The 14346-nt window shown below is 31.5% G+C and overlaps 1 protein-coding gene across 11 annotated transcripts in view; it reads right to left on the reverse strand.

Annotated features, from left to right (window-relative positions):
* Nucleotides 1-14346, reverse strand: part of MYCBP2 (MYC binding protein 2) — a 248084-nt gene that overhangs the window by 120395 nt on the left and 113343 nt on the right. For all 11 annotated transcript variants that reach the window (XM_033105219.1, XM_033105215.1, XM_033105218.1 and 8 more), the window contains 6 exons: nt 13415-13549; nt 11660-11743; nt 10351-10447; nt 7736-7928; nt 6973-7247; nt 3414-3635 (listed from right to left, as the gene is read on the reverse strand). In XM_033105219.1, coding sequence (XP_032961110.1) covers nt 3414-3635; nt 6973-7247; nt 7736-7928; nt 10351-10447; nt 11660-11743; nt 13415-13549 — 1006 coding nt within the window. The remainder of the gene's footprint in view (nt 1-3413; nt 3636-6972; nt 7248-7735; nt 7929-10350; nt 10448-11659; nt 11744-13414; nt 13550-14346) is intronic.

Here is a 14346-nt window from a genome sequence, read left to right on the forward strand (position 1 = left end):
CTATTCCTACACAACTTTACAAATTCTATGTATTTGATTTCATAAGCGAAGATAGGAAAATTCCAACCCCTACCAATGGAAAAAATTCAAGATAAGAAATTGCAGAATCCCATTAAATAAAGACCAATGGGAAAATACTTTTTTTCTTTTTTTCAGAAAAAAAGGGGAAAGAGATTAATTAATTTTAATTGAAATCCAGCATGAACATTATTTACCATCCCTTGCCATCTTACTATCTCAGCCCAGGGGTGTCTAAACTGCGGCCGGCGGGCCAACCGCGGCTCACAATCCATTTTTAATTGGCCCGCAACAAATTCCAAAAATATATTTAGTTTACTTAAATAAACCAGGTGAGGCAATACGTACTTCACCTCGAGTGAGTGGCCTGGCTGTTTGGGTATTTTACCGCGTATGGCCCTTGGTAAAAAACGTTGAAAAAAGTTTGGACACCCCTGTTAGCCTATAGTGGACAGAGAGCAAAACGCATTTCATTTCATCAAGGGGCCAACTGTAACCAAGGATCCTTTCAGTTTTACTGTGGGACTAGGAAATCAAGCAATTTGCATCTAGTTCCAGTTTATTCATAGTGGCTCAACTTCTTCATCTGTAAAATCAGGGGATTCTTTGCTATCATTCAATTATCAAAATTACTTGTGTCCCCTTCAGCAAGCAAGTTCTTCCACACTGCTTTACAAGCTATAGTATATATAAGTTTCAACAAATTTCAGTCATAAAATTTCAGCGTAGAAAAGGGCCATAAAGTTAAATCACTCTTCCAAACACAGATCAAATATGTAAATGAATATACTTCCCATCCATTAGAGAAAATTAAGTAAATTTTCATTTAAAATTATTATGAATATTATTATGAATCATTTTCAACTTCTTTAATGTACAACCTTAGGCTAAAAAAAATAACTCAATGATAATATTCCATCTTTAAGTTATTTATATTATCATTTGAATAAGATTACTATAACATTTTAGTCAATTTATTTACTTGACAAAATCAATTCTTGATATTTTAAAAATTATAATTCTTTTATCCCTATGTCACTTTCATCTCCAGAAACCTTACTTTCTGGAAACTGAGCTCTTGATAAAATTTCATCCCCTATTGTCCTCCACAATCAATAATCTTGTAGGATTTTGTTTGGGGGATGAGGGGTGGGAGATAGGTAAGAGTTTTTTTAGTTATGCCCACTTAGTGTCTAATTAGTAATTGACAAGATTAATAGAAAAAGCTTCCCATATAATCTTAAGGCAGATTTGATATGTCCATACAGTTATGTTGAAAGACCAAAAAAAAAAAAAAAAAAAAAAAAAGCACATCACTGGCCATTAAAATTTTTTACAAACGTAATTTTATTCACTAGTGGGGAATTCAAGCTAACACTAGTTTTCTAGAGGTCATTTTGCCAATTTGTAACAAAGTATTAACAAGTTTTCCATTGATTTAAGAATTTTTCTATTTCTGAAGATTTATCCTAAAAAAATCAACATGAATATACATAAAAATTTAGTCAATGATATTTTCAACAACATTGTTTAAAATATTGAATTAAGGGGAAACAACATAAATATATACGTTTGATTAAATTATCATTCTACACTCAAATGGCTCTAATAGCCATTAAAAAGAAGGTAGAATGTACACTAACCAGGATATATCTTCACAGAATATTAAGACAGACATAAAAATATTCAATTATTAATTATTAATTACAAATGTTAGTTCTCTAAAAATGTATTAAAAATATTGTTAAATTTTACTGTATTTTTAAAGAAAACACTGCAACCCTAAAGGGAATTCCAACAGAAAAAAATAGATTACCCATAACTTTATCACTAAAGCATTAGTTTCATTTCTCAGTATTCTCTTCCAAAATATGTATTACATACATATTACAAAATATATGTGCTTCTGCATTATATTTTACACAGTCATCATAGAACATATATACTTTTGTTTCTGACTTTTTAATATAAAAATATATCTTGATGTTAAATATATCAATTATTTTTAATTATTTTAATTATTTTTAATGGCTGAGCCATATTCTATTAAGTTGACGTATCTAAATTCAACTATTAGGTTGGTGCAAAAGTAATTGCAGTTTTTGCATTTATTTTTAACCTTTCAAACTGCAATAACTTTTGCACCAACCTAACATTTCACTTAATGATGTACAGGCATGCCTCTAATTAAGGTTTTTAATTTTTCCTTTTAATAAAATACACATATATCTTTAGTCTTTAAATTGTTTCCCCAGATTATTTCCCTTGCAAATACTCATTGCACGTAATATTAAACTGACAATTTATCTCATAAAAATATCTTCTACATACCCCAGTTTAAGAGCTATATTTATTTTTTCCTCATCTCAACTAGTACCTAATTATATTCCCAATAAATAGTAGATGCACAATAAATACTTGCTGAAAGATGGGAAGAAAAAGATTACTTATATTAATTACATAATGCCGTCAGCCATCTCTAAGTTTAGCAGGTTTCCTCATAGTTTCACCAGCATAGGACTTTATAGGAAATTTATTTTCCCTAACTTTTTACAAATAAGGCAATAACTTTAATAGAACTTTCATTCACATTTAATTACCGGTACTAGTAAGGCTGAAAGCTTTCCCATGCTGGCTTACTCGAGAGTCCTTATATTTACTTTTATTATTTCTACTGAGATCTTACAAAGGTATTATATTAACTGTGGAAATTTTCTTTCCATTCTGCTATTATCAATTTTTGTTTTTATATGTCATTGAAAGTTTTCACTTCATATTTCTGTTGCTTCAGTCAACAGAAAATTGCTATTGTACAATAAGGATACTTTTTCTATTTTCTACTTCTTTTTACACTTTTATTTTAAAGATTAATTCTCATCAACTTGGGAGTTATTATATATGGTTTTCATGTATATTTAAGTTAATTCATCTCTACAATGCTTTCTAATAAACTAGTAAAGAATGTTTCTGTGCTTATTGTTTTATAATGCTTATTTAATGTACCAAAATGATATAGAAAATGTTTGAAAAGTTATTTATTTCCTTAGAATTCTATCCCTGGCAATCTAAAATATTATATTAGAATATGAAAGTTTGCTTATAGTATCTGCAACTTTCAAATAGTTCAGCCAGAAACAAATACATAGGAATTTATTACATGCTCTCTCAAATTCTTTACAGGTTAGGGATCATTCAAAATAAAAAAATAGAGAAAAAAGATTGCACATTCATGGGGTAAGCATGACATTTTTTTCTCTTAATTTTAGCTCTTCTTGTGAAACACATAATCATTTGATAAATATATATACTGACATAGAAGAATAAGCACCCAAGCTAAATATGCCTCCATTTATGGTTTTATTGTTTCAACATAAAAGGTATTTCAGAAGACCTACCTGGCTGAGTTTTTCCATATGTGCTACTAAGAGGGGAAAACGGTGAACTAGTGTTGAGTCATTCTCTGTGCTAACTTGTTTAACAATTGATCGTAGTAGTACTTCTCCGTCATATGCAATAGGGAAGATAGAAGTCAGCTTAACAGAAGTGTGACACAGAGCTGACATAACAGCTGCAAGGAGTCGACTACTTGATGTCTTGAAGTTTGCTTCTTGGATATCCTTTAAAAACAAAAATATGTACCCCACCAAAGAAATACTGTATCAGTATAATCCAAAAGGTGAACACCCTTTAAAATCATACCAGAATTTTTTAGCACTGTATCACTGTACTTGTCTTATCAAAGGATATTACATCAATACCACATTTGTTTAAGTTGCTACCCAGTGGTAGTGGAAAATTACTAAATATGGTCAAGAAAAATCAGCCTCCCGTCCCCTAGTAAGCGAGTTTATATATTTATATATCCACAGAATCAGTCCTCTCCAGCACTATTCTCAAAGAAAGACGTCAAAAAAGCCCCAATTAGTATACATCTAAGGCATTTCCAGTAGCAAGCGCTGAAACTATTTTCCTCAAATAATTCAAATTGTAATTCTGTGCTACTATAACATTTCACTAATGTTAATGTCTATAGAAACATTTCACTAAGGTGAGAAGATTATGTCATCACATTACATAGTTTATTCAGAAAAATTAGGAGCAAACTTGTAAAATTTTATAACCAAGTATTAAAAACTTATCAACACAGGGTATCCTAATTTACAAAAGAATTTGTATTCCTTGCACATATTATTTAATTAAAAATTTGTGTTACAAAGTCAGGCTAAAAAGTAAAGTAACATTTTATATGTTAAACCAGTATTAGTTAAAGCTAGGGTGGTCAGTAACAAAGGAAGAATACAACCAAATCAGACTGGGGAAATTGAGAGAGTGGGAGAGTAATTAAGTTGTGTACTAGTCTAGGCAATAATCTTGACTCAGGATATTGCATGGTAAAATCTGGCCCCTGCTATAGGGCATGGATGAACCTGGAGTACATTATAGTAGTAAGACAGTCACAGAAAGATAAATACTGCATGATTCTACATATATGAGGTATCTAAAAAGAGTTAAACTCACAGAAGCAGAGCTGGTGAGGAGAAAATGGGGAACTGGTTGGTGTTCAACAGGTATAATGTTTGTTATAAAAGATAGTAAGTGGTAGACATCTGCTATATAACATCATGCCTGTAGTTAACAATACTGTATTGTATACTCAAATATGTTATGATGGTAGAGCTCATGTTAAGTGTTCTTACACAATAAAATACTTTTTAAATGCCAAGAAGAATAAATTCAATATGTAAATAGCTAAAAATAAATAAAAACAAAGTTGTATCCAGATGACACTACTGGAACACCTTCCACGAGGCTACGATGCCTTGGTGATGACAGTGAATTTTTTTACTGCAGAAGGTAGGGGGTGTGGCTAGAACTTCCAGTACAAAGTTGAGTGCAAGTGGTGAGAACAGATACCGCGTGTGCTGTTCCCAAACTTAGGAGAACAGTAAATATTTCACATAGGCTTTAAGTTTCCTTAAATCCTAGTTTGCTGAATTTTCATCACTGAATAAGTGCCAATTTTGTCAAATACTATTTTTGATCTGCACTTGGGAATCTGAGTATGTGAAGTGTCTAAGTTCTATGTGGATTTTCCGTTGTGTGGGTGATCAGTACACCTAAGCCCACATTGGTCAAGGGTCAACTGTACTTTTTCTGTATCTATGGAGAGGATCATACAATTTCCCCTTCTTATCAGTACATATGGTGAGTGACACGTATTTTTGAATGTTAAACTACCCTTGGCATTTCTAAAATAAACTCCACTTGGTATGATACATTTTTTTTATATTGCTGGATTTTATTTGACAAATACTATCAAGAATGTCTGCATCTATGTTTATGGGTAATACTGGTTTATAATAATTTTTTCTTTTAACATCCTTTTTGGGTTTTAGTATCAAGATAAAGCTAACTTGGTAAAGTTGGGAAATGTTGCCTCCTGTATTTTCTGAGTTTGAAAAAGATTGATATTAATTCTCTCTTACATATTTAATAGAATTATCCAATGACAATATCTGCAAGTGGTTTGCTTTGTGGCAAACGTTTGATAATAAATTCAATTATTTAAAGGATGTGAAGCAATTCAAATTTTTCTATTTCTTGTGCAAGTTTTGATTAAGTTGTATTTTTAAAGAAATTTGTCTACTTTACCCAAAGTTATAATTTATTGGTATAAACTCGTTCATACTATTCCCTTATTATCATTTTACTGTATGGTGGATCTATACTGATATACCCTATTTCATCCTGATAATGGTATGTTGTTTTTTCTCTCATCTCTCAATCACTTTCTAGACTTTTAAAGTTTTATTTTCACTTTGTTAATTTTCTCTATTTTCTATTTCACTGATTTCTGTTCTTACTTTTATTATTTCCTTCCTTTATTTCTGTTACTTTCTTTTCTCATTGGGTTTGATTTGCTCTTCTTTCTGGCTCCTTAATATAGAAACTTAGATAATTGATTTTAAACCTTTGCTAGTATAAGCATTTAAAAGTATCCTTTTCCTCTCTAAGTAATGCTTTAGCTACTTCTCACAAATTTTTATACATTTTTATCTTTCAGTGTGAAATACTTTCTAATTTCCTTTGGATTTCTTCTTGATTCACTGGTTACTTAGAAGTATTGTCCATTTTCCAAATATTTTGTGCTTTTCTTGATATATTTTGCTTTTCATTTCTAATTTAATTCTACTGTGTTCTGAAAACACTTTTAAGATTTTAATCTTGTGAAATTTACTAAGAATTAATTTTATGGCCTAGCATATCATCTAGGATCTATCTTTGTGAATATTTTATGTATACTTGGAAAAAATATTGCATATTCTGTTTTATAAATGCCAATTAGGCCACGGTGGTTGATAGTATTCAAATCTCTGTATGCCTACTGATTTTCTTGTCTAGTTGTTCTATTAATTACTGAAAGAGAAGCACTGAAGTCTCCGACTATCAATGTGAATTCGTCTCTCTCTCCCTTTAATTCTGTAAGTATTTTTGCCTCAGGTATTTTGAAACTGTGATTTGGGGCATACACATTTATGAGGGTTGTGGTTTCCACCTGAAGGAATGAATGACGTTAGGATGCAAGTTCCCTCCCAGCTCTGTCTCCTGACTGTTCTTCAGAAATGGGGTGTGGGGCTGCCCTTCTAGTGCTGTCCTTGCTCATATATTCACTCACTATTGTTTCTTCCCTCTCTTACACACACACACTCACTCATAGGTTCAAAGAGTGAATCAGCAGCTGCACATTGTGCCTGCCCATTTTATAACTGAAAAATGATCAAGCAAACAGAAAAATTTTTTTGAACTTTGATTTTTAAGTCACATATACCAACACTGATTTCCTGATTTACCTTTTATAAAAGTTAAGAAAGATTAAGGCAACTGTAATTTATTTTCTTGAAGAGTATTAAGTAATATATCATTTTCAACTAACATTTTACAAACTTAAATTACCTGATCCAAACAATTCAGCAGATCACAAAGGCAAGCCCACTGTAAGGCAGGAGTTGGGTAGAAAGAATGAAAACAGGCAGTAAAGGTATTATGACACTCCTGAAGAACAGCTTCTAGGAGACTCAGAGGTTGACTGAGATATCCTTGAGGATCATTATCCAACTTCACCATGCAGTGGTCAACTCCTTCTGATAAAATTTTTCTTAGCAAAGTTCTAGTTTTTCCAATGCATTCCGCTAATTTGCTAGTTTCTTCTACAATTGCTTTTCCTGTAGCTTTGAGGGAACAAAGCAGGTTAAATAGAATAATAAATATATATGAAAACATTCAATATAATTCAAGTGATTTCCTATGTAGCTAAAAATCACAAGTACTCATAACCTAGAAAAGAAACAATTTAGAGATTAAGTGTGGTCCAAAATTATTTCTTTTTAAAATCTAAATAAAAAAAGAAACAAAACACTGGTTTCAGCATGTAAGTCCCAGTCAGTTGTTCAAAATATTTCCATTTGACAGAATCTATTTAAAATAATACTTTATTAGAGTATTTAATTTTAGCCTAACGTGATTTTTTTCTTATTAGTGTGACATGTATTTTATTCCATATAAGTCAACACATAAGCATCACAGCAAGCTGACCTTCTCCCCTCATTTAAGAAGCAGGTTAAATAAAGCTGGGGATCTTCAACCTGGTTATCCTTATGTAAACCTTCTCAATTCTCAAATATTTTCTTCCAAAAGTCATTCAAAAAATGCATCATACCTGACACTGGGTAAATTTCACAGGTATAGACACGCAGTAACCTCAGACAACAGGTACCCACAAAACGCAGTCTCTCCAAATCAAGAAGTGTAGCTGTGAACTGGAATCCTTTTAGTCCTCTAAGTTCTTCAACTCCTAAGACTAAGGTGGTCCAGCTCCAGTGAAGAATACTCAGCAATGACTCAAAACATTCCTAATCCAGAATATGAAGAAATAGATAACAATTAATTCAAGTGATACCATAGGTTGAATCAAATGGAAAGATGACATTCCACCTCAAAACTTTATCTTGAAATTTTTCACTGAGTTTTGGTAACCCAAATAACAGACATTTCATTAATTCATTCACAAATTAGTGTTACTAGGAGCACCCCGAAGCTTGACAAAAACGGTAAAGCAGTTAGGCATCTATAAAAACAGCATTCTTCAATATTTACCTATTTAAAAATACATTTTTCAGTTTCTTTGCTACCAATCTATCTAGTTTATCACATAAGTAAGGAAAGAAAATGAAAACCACTTATAAATACATGTTTACTTGAAAGGAAGGTTAAACTCTCACAGCAGTATTGTGTAAATAAGCCAAAACTGTTTTAAACACTTGAATAATTTTTAATATAATAAAGTATTTTATAGTATTAGGCATCAGCAATAATATCAAAGCACTTATTTTATATCTACATATTAAATTTTACAATACAAACTAAACTTTTGATAAACAAGCTAATAGAAGATAAAAATTGAGTAGAAAAATACTAAAGCATTCTTATTTGGGTTTTTAAAATATATAAAATATGGGTTTAGGGGGGTGAACATCCCCTGTAATACTAGTTGGTCTGCAGGTTTTACCATGCTTACACGATGATAGATACTACGTGAATCTAAAAGCAAATTACTTATTCCCTCATCTCCATCAAATTCCAGTCCTCTGATGTAGCAATACTAAGAATAATAGTTTATAGCTTAACTTTTTAAAGAAATGATTGACTAAGTTTCTGAGATAAAGACTAAAATGACCTAATGACCACAAAATCACTTAGACAAAAATATAAAAATATTATTAAGCATATAAAAAAGAGATCGCTGAAAAAGACACAATAAAGAAAGATACTTATTTGGATCAAAAGATACCAAACTGATATTAACACAAAAAGGATCCAAGGTACCAAGGAGCCAAAATTCTTACAGTCTCTTATTCAAAGCATACTCTACGTAAACTGCCATAGCTCTTTTGGAAGGCTAGTTTGACATAATATTATATCAAAATTTAAATTTACTTCAGGTAAAATAATCACATAACTACATAAGTAATCAAAAACACATATGTATGAATATAATAGTAAAAAAGAAGAAACAGTCTTTTGACAGGAATAGAGTTGAATAAATTAGAATACAGAGGGTCCTCAAATAACGTTGTTTTATTCAACATCATTTGTTTTAACATCAACGAGATGTATAGGAGCTTAACGCTTGTTAATATCAATCAGCCTATGTAAAACTGATTTCATTATGTCATTTCGCTTAAAGGCACAGAACCTATCAATATTAAGTCAAGACTTACTGTATAACCATTCTAGGGTATGCAATGCAAATATTAGAAAAGATTGAAACAGAGCCAAATGTACAAACATGGAATATATCCACAGTGCATACTATAAAATTTATAAAAAGGAAGATGCAAAACTTTAAGTATGATCAAACATAAACAGGAAGGTTGGATAGTGTACTGTATAGGCAGACTGATAAACATGTGGATGTTATAAAAAGTGGTCTAGAAAGATAATCATCAAAATGAAAATATATAGTAATAATAGGGTGATGGGAAAAGAACTTTAATGTATTATTAATATAGCTTTATCCCTACTCTATCCTATTCCCTCTAGGGACGCAATTCTGTGGTTTAAAAAAATGAGTAAAAAAGAAAAAAAAGAGTTTCCCTTTACATTTAACCAACACAACAGGTTGCCAGCTATTAATACATTGATAAATCACATTCATATAGTGCCTCACAATTTAAAAAGAATTTTTGTATCCCTTATCTAATTAAAATTTGTGACATTATGATGCACTCTATTTAGACAAGCTGCGTAAGAATCCTCAACTAACAAATGAAAGAGCAAGACTTCCTGAGCAGACATACCATGATATTTCAATTGCATCCTGTTGATTTTCCATTCTACATTGGTAACCCCAATAGCATCATGTATCTTAAACGTAGAATAGTGATGGTCAAGTAGTTCAATAAAGTCCCTAGTCAGATATGCGACTCCTCTGTTTAATTCCTCAAGCATTCAAGTAACACTTTTTGGTCAACAACACCCTTCACTTTTCCTTCTCTTTCTAACTCCTTCAGCATATGTATTCCTACATGATTTATGAGAAAATCCACCAGTTATTTTAGAAGTAGCAAGGCATGTTAAAATCTGTCACGATCTCTATTTTCCCATTATTTAAAGTGCAAATTCTTTGGTCTGGGATGTCAATGTTAATACAAAAACAAATCTGAGTTCATAAAGCTATGCTTTGACAAAATCTTGGAATAGTGGCTGAACACTAAACATGAAAATGAAACTGAGCACTGCATAGAAAAGGTGACATTTTAAAAAATGGCTTACCACTGAGACAGTTCTTGCAAAAGATCTCTTTAAAATGTGTACAGGTTCACTGGTTTGCTGTTTGCCTTTTGAAGCACTGCCATCACTGGTTGGAAGTCTGAGGGTAGCAGACATACATAATTTATGTTAGAAAGCCCAATAACATTTTTCTTTTCAAAATATTTTTGCAAAACATTTGCAATAGTGAATTAATTAAATTATATATTTAAATATTTTCGTTAGGTAAAATGCTAACATGGGACTTTTTAGAAACATTTTGCAATACTAAGCAAAATTTTTAGCATGTGAGCATCTCATTTTTTAAATCCCACCTTTGTCTAAGACTGCGTAGTAGAGAATCTCTTCTCTTACTAGAGAACATATGTAGCATGTTCCCTAGTAATGCTACTATTAAATTCCATTTAAAAGTTATTCAACAAGTGTACCCAGGAGTAGTCTAAGCAACTTGTTATGTTCATAATGCTATATATCACAAATACGAACTATAATAGAGAGCATAGAAACAAACAAAAATCCCTTTTTGGGAAAAGTGAAGTTCATAGTAAGATTCTTAAAGCGATTACAAGAAAGGAAGATACAGGAGACAGAGAATGAATTCTAGCGGTATTTCCTTCGATTTTTACTACTTAAAGTAAGGGTAACATTTTTTAATGAGGGTTTATATCTATTTGCATACTTTATTTTAAAAATTACTGCAGTAATCTCCTAGAAGTAGATGGACACACATAAAGCATATGCTTCCATGTGTCTCAATTACCATAAAGTACTTAAAATTCTTAAATAATGGTTAAAATATATTATCACATAAACAAGTTATTATTTGATATTTCAATTAAAGGTGGAAATTTTTCAGCAGTGAGGGATTTTCCAACTCATTCCATCACAAGGTAAGATGAACAAGAAACACAGGACTGCAGCAAATCAATCAGGCCTACATCTAAAATCTCAATCTAACACCCTGATTTCATTTCTCTAAGACAAATTTTATTAGTTTATAACATTCTGAAATTGGTAAAAAAATCATTAGAGCGATTAACAACGTAAGTCATTAAAATACTGTTATTGGCATAATACAGATAATCTGAATCATGAGGTAAAGTTTAAAATTAAGCTTGATGTAGAAAATGTTTAAAAATACACAAGACATTAAATGTGTTTGATAAATGTAGCCATATATATACTAGTATATTATAACTTCCTGAATGCTTCGAATAAATTCTTCCTTTTTATATCGTATATTTTATAGTGATCTTAGTTCATTATAGCAAAAGAATAAATCTCATTAATTAATTATAAATATGCTAAATACCTGTATAATAATTGAGGTATCTGACCAGCATTTACATCTGTGCCATTATTTGATTTCTTTGAACTCTTAAATTGGAAAACAACCCTAAGAAAGAGGGGGAAAAAAAATAACAATAATACTAAAACCAACATAGTTCAGGATTCATTGAAGGAAATAAGTAATTTAACAATCACGTTTTCAAATCTTATCTTAATGAACTGAGATTCACTCTTTAAGGAAAACAATACAAGTAAAAAGATACTATTCTAATTTTAGTCTAGCTCCGAATAGCTTAATCAGTAAAATGAAGGCACTGAACTTGATCAGGAACCACTGGGTGAGTAGCTGTCCTGTCCTCTCCTTGGCCCCTTTTGCTCAACTTTAATCAGAGCAATAAGATTTTAACAGAATATTTCAACTTACAGTTTAAAATCTACTCAACTAGATACACTATAATAAGCTTTAGCTTTCAAATGCTAATATAATCCAAGGTTGAATGAACTATACATGGGAATCATACAGTCCGGGATGGAAGCAGTCTCCACAGTTCCAGCATACAGTCTTGCAGTACATTGAAAAGGATACATACAACAACAGACTTAATTTTTCTACAGCATTCTACTTGAACATTCAGTAACATGGAATTCACTTCATAAATTAGTCTGTCCTTTTTTTGGTCACCTCTGTTATGAGTTGAAAAAACTATTTGAAATATACTATTATATAACTTCTGCCCATTTCAAATAATTTCTGCTCAAGAATAATAAAAAATAAATTGAATTTCTCTTATAAACAATGGTCCTTTCAAATATGTGAATCAGAGTACAGAGTATAAAGAAGGTTAGTCTTAGAGTCAAGAGACTCCAGGACTAGATTTGGTTCTGCCAAATGTATGTAACCATCTGACTCAAAGCAACTCATTTCAACTTTTGTCTCTCAACTCCTGAGTGTAAAATGGCACTGACAACTGCTACACAAAGTTGTTGAGGGCATCAAATGAGATAATATATATGAAAGTGTTTCATAAACTGAAAAGCACTCTATACATGAACTTTAAACAGTCAATTTCCCCTGACATGTTACTAAAACTATACCATTTCATATCGCTGAAGCTTTGCAATTTATAAACTGTTTTCATAAGCATTATCAAATTTTATAGAAAGTATATATATTAATATTTCTTTTTTATTGTTCCCAAATCTGAATTATCCTTGTCACTTTCCTGCATATTATTTCTAATTTAGTACTAAGCTTTCAAACAATTAACACCCAGAAATGCATACAAACACCATCTGACAAGAATAAAGAATTGTCGTCTCAGTATCTCCCTTTTCTGTCTAGACTTCACCTTGGCATGAAATTATGGATTTAATTCTTACCGTGTTTCCCTGAAAATAAGACCTAGCTGGACAATTAGCTCTAATGTGTCTTTTGGAGCAAAAATTAATATAAGACCCGGTCTTATTTTACTCTAATGTAAGACAGGGTCTAATATAATATAATATAAGACACGGTATAATATAATACAATATAATATACCGAGTCTTTAATATAATATAACATAATATAATATAACATAATGTAAAATAATATATTAATTTTTGCTCCAAAAGACGCATTAGAGCTGACTGTCCAGCTAGGTCTTATTTTCGGGGAAACATGGTAGCAATCATATTATGCTCTAGCCTTACCGAGATTTTTATCCTACTGGAAGACCTCTGAGCTTTCTCAACAACGTCTCACTAACATAGATTGTTTAAGTGTTAAGTCGCTTACCCATCATCTGTGGTAATAGAAGCTTGTCCATGAGATCCACAGTCACTGCTGGGTCCTGACACTCGAGCCCATGCTACGTACCACCATCCAGCTTGCAAGAGAACTGGTTCATCAAACATCATTGCATATTTTTCTCTGAGAGAAAATTTAGTGGGTCAAAGACAATGCCTTTGCACTTCCCTGTTACATACATTTATTTAAAAAAATCCTTTATAAACAAAACATGAAATTTATTGTAAGATTCTTGTCAAACGTTAAAAACACTCTATTTTAAAAAGTCTAGACAAGAACACAAATAATAGTTACTTCTGTTATGGTAATGGCATTCATTGCATTTCTTTCCCCTCCATCCTGAATTATAAAACTTGCTTAAATGTTATAAAACTCTCATATTAAAATAAGACCAAAAATTTTAAAATTGTTGTTAAAAAACCATGCTAGTTTTGTTGGAAAATGAAACTTTGAATTTTAGTTTTAAAGTTCATTTATGTAACTAAAGTTTTTGAGAGGCGCATTGTGAAGAAAATGGCTCTGGAGTGAGATGGCCTGGGTTGGAGGCCCAGCTTTGTGACTTGCTAGTTGCCTGACATTGGGCAAGTTATTACATCCTCTCTGTAACTGTTTCTTCATCTGAAAATCAGGTGAAAATAATGTCTAGCTCATAGGGTTCTGAGGATTGAGGCAATTTAGGTAAAGTGTTTGGAACTGCGTCTGTCCCACAGTAACTACACACACAAAAAATTACTGAATTAGGAAAAGAGAAAAGGAATGTATATAAATAAGACATACACAAGTTACAAAGTTCTAGGTAACAGAGGGGAAGGAATGTGTATTGGTTGTAGTGGGGATAGAGAGAAGAATAAAGGGTATTTGAGGAAGTGGAAGAATGTCATGAATGGATTTGCAAAGTTATGAAAGTACAGAGCAGGGTC

Source organism: Rhinolophus ferrumequinum, chromosome 4 (assembly GCF_004115265.2).
Source record: "Rhinolophus ferrumequinum isolate MPI-CBG mRhiFer1 chromosome 4, mRhiFer1_v1.p, whole genome shotgun sequence".
NCBI classification, from domain to species: Eukaryota; Metazoa; Chordata; class Mammalia; order Chiroptera; family Rhinolophidae; genus Rhinolophus; species Rhinolophus ferrumequinum.